General features: G+C 34.2%; 1 protein-coding gene across 1 annotated transcript; it reads left to right on the top strand.

Annotated features, from left to right (window-relative positions):
* Positions 1-5,256: 5,256 nt before the first annotated feature.
* LOC133300088 (extensin-like) lies at positions 5,257-6,451 on the top strand. Its single transcript, XM_061499585.1, has 2 exons — positions 5,257-5,897; positions 6,314-6,451. Exon 1 carries the CDS (start codon positions 5,257-5,259, stop codon positions 5,869-5,871), a length of 615 nt encoding a protein of 204 aa, XP_061355569.1. The 3' UTR covers positions 5,872-5,897; positions 6,314-6,451.
* The last annotated feature ends 276 nt before the right edge of the window (positions 6,452-6,727 follow it).

Genomic DNA, 6,727 nt, shown 5'->3' with positions numbered 1-6,727 from the left:
CATAATCAAGACATAACAATACTATGTGTCATGGACAATCCTCATGCTCACCAAATAAACATAGTAAACAACCAGTCTCAACATAAAACTCCATAAACATAACTGAAGCTATAAGCATATAAGCAGCATGCATATCCAGCATCAAATCATAGCAACATAATATAACAACAATCTAACTCAGCTCCGGCCTCCTGCTGCCTGAGGTCTCAACATTACCTGATCCTGAAATAAGCATTCCCCAAACGTGGGGTGAGATCTCTAAACAAGAAATCTCAGTAAGACAAGGGGTCCTCAAGAATCTTCCACCCCAAGCTCACTTACATGTGCAATATAAGTTCTAAAAGCATTTATATCATTATCAGTTCCAAAACTATGTAGTGCAACAGATATCTATGGCATGTGTGTAATCACTATCTACTGGCCAGAGAAATGTAGGAATACGTCTATTCCTTACATGTAGTACAAGGAACACCGCTTGCAACTCACCCACAGCCTCACCCTCTTGTATGTTCTACATACTCAGGCTTACCGTATAGGTGGAACACCTCCATGCATACCAACAAGGCACTAACATGCAATAGCTCAACAACATTTCCAAAACATCAAAAGCATGTAACACAGCATGCATATACCATATCCCCATGGGACATGGTGGAACCACAACATGGCTAAACCGAGGACACGAAAGCTTACCTCTAAGCTAGCTATCCAATGCCACAAGCTCAAAGTCCAATCACAGCAGATCACAATCTGATATGGACCAAATATAAATCAATAAACATGTACCACATGCATACAAATTAAAGACAACGCCTTTTCATTACGTTTTAATGCCTTAAAGCTTCTAACAAAGCCACAAGCCCTTAATCTCATGATTCCGGCTTAGTCCATTAAATACAGAAGCTCAACTTCATCAAACTAGGGTCCACAAACCCCCAATAGCCTACTGTACACACAGCACAGCTACTGTTCTGCGAAATCCCAGAATATCCGATATTCCTCGGGACCATATCCGGATATGCAATATCCGGATATCTCACTGTCCATATCCGGATATGCAATATCCGGATATACAGATTCCAATATCCGGATATCCAATATCCAGATATCCCAAAACCCCATATCCGGATATTCAATATCCGGATATCTGTTCGACAAATATCCGGATATTTTACGACAGAATGCAGTTTCTGCATTTTCGTGAAGATATCCCTTAAAGGTTCCCTTTTACCAATTTTAAACACCTAATCATGCATTTCTAGGCGTGTTCAACATTACCCAACAACAAGTTATCATCTTTTAGTCATTAGATGCATCAAGGTACCATTTTTAAGCATTTAAACTCAAGTTAAAGGTTGGTACACATACCCCAGCTCAAAACAAAAGGAAAGGTTGCCCTTTGGAGCTCACAATCAGTCTCAAGCTACTGTCACAAGAGGATGCAAAAACCAAAAACCAAGACAAGGCTTCTCTCAACCCAACCACCAAGGTCAGCCCCCAAACAAACAAGAACAGTGGCTGGTCACTCAGAAAATGGTGTCTTCCAACCTCCCAAGGCTCACTCAAACAAGAACAAGTGTTTAGGAAGAAGGTTTTAAGAAGAAACAAGCATAAAATGATCACAAAGTCTCAAAATGGAGAATATGGCAATGGAACAGTATAGGAGGTCAGCCACCAAGGAGAAACTCACGCTGGTTTTCTGTTATTTAGGGTAGTGAGCCCTTAAATGAGTATAAATAGTCTCAAGCCACTAAAACGCGCAGTATTAACTTTAATTGCTACGCTTAGTATTTTAATCCCAAACTTTGGATTCTGAAACTACACATTTTTCCAAGAATTATCATATTTTTATTATATTTTTCTAAGCACCTTTTCGGTACGCGTTTTTCATAGTCAGTATCAGTTTCTAGCATCAGTTCTCATTTTTTGGACTTGAAACTCGTTTTACAAGTCCTACATATTATTCTAGTAATTATCATGCACTTACATTAATTTTCCGGGATACTTTTTCGGTACGCATTTATACCGACTAGCAGAACCGGTATCTGCACTTTTCTTCCGAAAAGCGACTTCCAGCATTCTTAATCACTTACCATGATTATTAACGCCTCTTAATAATTATTAGGGTCCGTTATGGAATCATTTCTTAATTTTGCATAATTAATTAATTAAATACCTTAATTAACGGTGCGGGTTCTTACACCACTTATCCATACTTGATCTATGTCATTGAATATATTGGTGCGATGACCATGGAAGGTTTAGTTACGTTTGAAAGTAACAAAAGCCGCCATGATCTCATATTGATATAGGAGGTGGACCAGATTGTATCTAAGGAGGAATCTAAAGAAACATAGCATACAGTTGCGCACTAAAGATATATGATATAATTATCTCAAGTTAATGTGGCCCAAGTGAGAGATTGTTAGAAAATTATATTTTCTAATAATTATTGTGGGTCACATATTATATTAATAATTATATTGTGCTATTTATATATATTGGATAAATTAAAGTGATCAAATAAATATTCCCAAATAGATTCCTAAGTGAGTATGGGCTGAATGAGTGGATACCGGTGTTGGGCCAACTAGGTATAATGAGAGTTTATTGGCCCAACAATAAAGATAAAAACACTATAAGGGTTATGGTCCCTAAGACGTCAAATTACAACCCTAGTTTCTCTTTCCCATCAAGAGAGAGACAGCACACTAAGAAATTCGATTTTAGGGTAATTTGACTGAGGAAGACTACAAACCCCAAGAGACAAGATCAAAATTATTCCGCTGCAATGGAGACAGGTATGCCTTCACCTTTATAAAATTATTTCTTTATGATTTAGTATGATGGAACTTAGCTTGTAGGTGATAATTATCACCAAAAGATTTAGAAGAATTAAAAAATTCCAATTCGGTGTAGGGTTAATGGATCCTTTTATTTTTGTGATTCTCACCTAACACATTTCTAATTAATATAAAATTTCACTACTTACACTTGAATTCTCGTTCCCAACAAAATTTTGTTGCTTTTGCGATTATGCCGATTTGAATTGAACTAATCTGTTAATTGAGGAACCGGTATGCTGGTGCATGCTGGAAGTCGCGTTGCTGGTGCAGCTCACGTTGCTGGTACATGCTGGAAGCCGCGGTTATCTTATAGTGATATATTAGCAATCAATGTGTCACATCAATACTTTTGTTGAAGAAAACAGATTTACTTGTTTTTTTTTTTTTTAGAAAAGGGGAATAAAAAAGGGTTTTATTTTTTTTTTGATGTGACAAAAATATTTATTTGCCACAGATATATATTCACCAAAATCTGTCAATGGATTTTCTTTTAAAAAAAAATAAAAAAAAATCAAGATCCGATATGAGATCCTTAGGGACATTTGGTAGAGGAGAAATTTTTTTTATCTAAAAATCTCGATTTTTGAAAATTCAATTTTCTGAAAATTCTACAAAATATCTTGTATCAAACGCTCCCTGATAAAATATGTTTATGGCAGACAAAATTTCTTTGATGCAAAGGCAAAAATACTTTTGCCAATAAAACAACAGATTTACTTTTTTAGCATATAGTAAAATTTGACGTACTAATTAATCAGCCTAGCTAGGGAGCGTAATCAACCTGCTGAATGTATGGCCAAGTTGGGGTTTTCTCACAAGAGGTTAGGGAGGATAATCTTTAGAGAGCCTAATTCTATGATGATTCATTTTCTTAATTTAGCTCAGTTCAGAAGGAGGTGGAGCAAACTATTTCTAGTTTGCAACACCTAGCTCGATAGTTTTTTTTTTTTTTTTTACTTTATGCCCTCGATTAATGTAAAAGAAAAAATATTTTAAGTTCTTAATGTTAGCTTTAAGGATCCAAAAACTAATGTGACAAAAATAATTTTTTTAGGAAATTAAATGGTGTTTCACTCTTCAATTATTACTCAAAATGATCAATAAATCATTTACACATAAACCTTTATGGGATATATTTTTCTTATGTTGTAGGAAAAAAATTATCTCATGTTGTAGAAATAAAAATATAAGTGAGATCCACAGGTAAGAGGAAAGAGAAAAAAGAGTGGTGGGACCCAATCTCTTTTTGTGTGTGTAAAAAATTGTTTATCTAATGTAAAATTAGATAAACATAACCCAACCTTTATATATATTTTTCTCAAATGTTTTATTCAATAGCCTACGCAACGCCATGCAATGTGTGTATAATTATACGATAGGCTAGTAGTCTCTGAAAGACAATCAATCGATTCTAAAGAGAAAAAGCGAGAAGAGAGGTGAGCATCATTGGGGAATCACTGCACTAGAAGAGAAGAAAGTGAGAAACGACATAGTTAGGCAACCATATACACACACACACACACACACACACATATATATATATATATATATATATATATATATATATATATATATATATATATAAAGAAGAGGCGAAAATGACTCAAATTAGATTTACTTAATGGGAAAAGTATATGTTATTTTAAAGGAGGTAAAATTGTGTTATTTTAAGTTAAAGAAATAGATAGATAAAGTAGGAGAAAGTGAAAAAAAAATGAATATGTGGATTCTATCTCTTTGTGAGAGTGAAATGACATAAATTGTATCATTTAAAAGGACAAACACTTTTTCCTTACTTAATTTATCAAAGACTTTTTGTGTTTGAATATTTGAATTATCAGGAAAATTTTCTTACAAAACACAAAGCTGAAATAATTAAATAAGGTTGGTGTCTTTTTCTTACAAAGAAAACAGGGACAATGTCAACATTACCAGCTAATTAGCCACCTATTTTTCTCATGCTCAACCAAAATGAGGTCTTTAACCCAAACTTATCCAAAAACAAAAACCAATAATATTTTTTTAACATATCTCATTTTTTATTGGATCGACCTGAAGAATGAATAATACATAACTGCATTTCGTTTGCAAAAAAAAAATTATAATTTTTTTAGAAAAAAAATAAAAAATAAAATCTAAATCACTTGATTAATTATAAAGAGTCTGATACCGTATTATAAACAAACTCTTCCAAAATATTTTAAAAAATAATTTTATTATATCTATAACACATATTATATCTAAAAATTAATTTGAGATTTTTTGATGAGGTAAATTTGAAAAGATCAAATCAAAGTTCACCTATAAAGATGAAGTATTGGTGTTAAATTGGTAAATAAAAAAACTATATAAAGGGGACACCACCTTTCTTAACAGCAGAACCAAAACCCATCTTGAAGTGGAGTGAAAAATGGGGTCTCTAATGGCCTTTTCTACTCTCACTATTGTATTGGCAACAGTCTCCCTCACCTTGCCATCTCAAATATCAGCAGACAACTACATCTATTCATCTCCACCACCACCACCAAAGCCTTACTACTATCATTCTCCACCACCACCAGTGCACTCTCCACCTCCTCCTTACCATTACTCTTCACCACCACCACCTCCCATGAAGCCCTACAAGTACCCATCTCCTCCACCACCAGTCTACAAGTACAAGTCCCCACCCCCACCCTATAAGTACCCATCTCCTCCACCACCACCATACAAGTATCCTTCACCTCCGCCACCAGTTTACAAGTACAAATCACCACCTCCTCCTCCTCCATACAAGTATCCATCTCCTCCACCTCCACCATATAAGTACCCATCTCCACCACCACCACCATACAAATACCCTTCACCTCCACCACCAGTTTACAAGTACAAGTCACCTCCTCCTCCTCCTCCCTACAAGTACCCATCTCCTCCACCACCGCCATATAAATACCCATCACCACCACCACCAGTTTACAAATACAACTCTCCTCCTCCTCCACAACACTATGTCTATGCATCACCTCCACCTCCCCATTACTACTAGATGGTAATTTAGCATAGCACTCTAAGGTAAGCTTCTTCATAAAATCTATATCATCCATATTATTAATTATAACAAATTTTCATGTTATAATAATGGAACATTAAAATTTATTTATTTATTTTATTTTCCCAAATAGAGTATAAAATCATATTTTCAAGGTTTTTTTTCATTTAATTTTTATGAAAAAAGAGAGAGAGAAACTCACGTTCTCTTTTTCTTTCTTTAATTTCCTTTAGGAAAAAGATACGTGAATATATATATATATATATATATATATATATATAAATTCAAGGTAAAATTATATTACTAATGCTTATTGCATTTTAGAATGCCTTAATACATGTAATGTAAAATTACTTCCTCATTACTAGATCAAAGTACCAATTATTGACATGTTATGACAAACTAACAATATACGCATGTGTGTGTATATATTTATTAGGATCTGAAGAACATGTGCAAATAAAGAAGGAGATGGATATGTGGATGGAAGAAGCACCGTACAATTAGATGTATTTTGTATTTTTAAAGTTGAAAGGCACTGTTCTGATATGTTTCATGCACTCCTTCCTGTTATGCTTGCATGGTGGTCTTCAACATGCTTGTGAAGTCAATTTTATAATAAATAAACAATTATTTTCTGTGGCAATCTCTGCATGACACTTCTTCTCTATTCCATGCTTTGAATTTTCTATTTCAAATTTTCTATTTTATGCCCACGAATCAAAAGTTTGACACACAAGAAACGCGAAAATGAAAGGAAAATGATGTGATCCCTTTTTTCGTCAATTGATAAATAGAATATAAATAATTGATAAATGGCGTGTATTATTTTATGAATAAGCTAGGTTGCTAT

Source organism: Gastrolobium bilobum, unplaced genomic scaffold, assembly GCF_033153095.1.
Source record: "Gastrolobium bilobum isolate Gb01-03AN ecotype WA unplaced genomic scaffold, APGP_CSIRO_Gbil_v1 utg4158, whole genome shotgun sequence".
Taxonomy (NCBI): domain Eukaryota; kingdom Viridiplantae; phylum Streptophyta; class Magnoliopsida; order Fabales; family Fabaceae; genus Gastrolobium; species Gastrolobium bilobum.
This window is presented reverse-complemented; position numbering and strand designations above follow the sequence as displayed.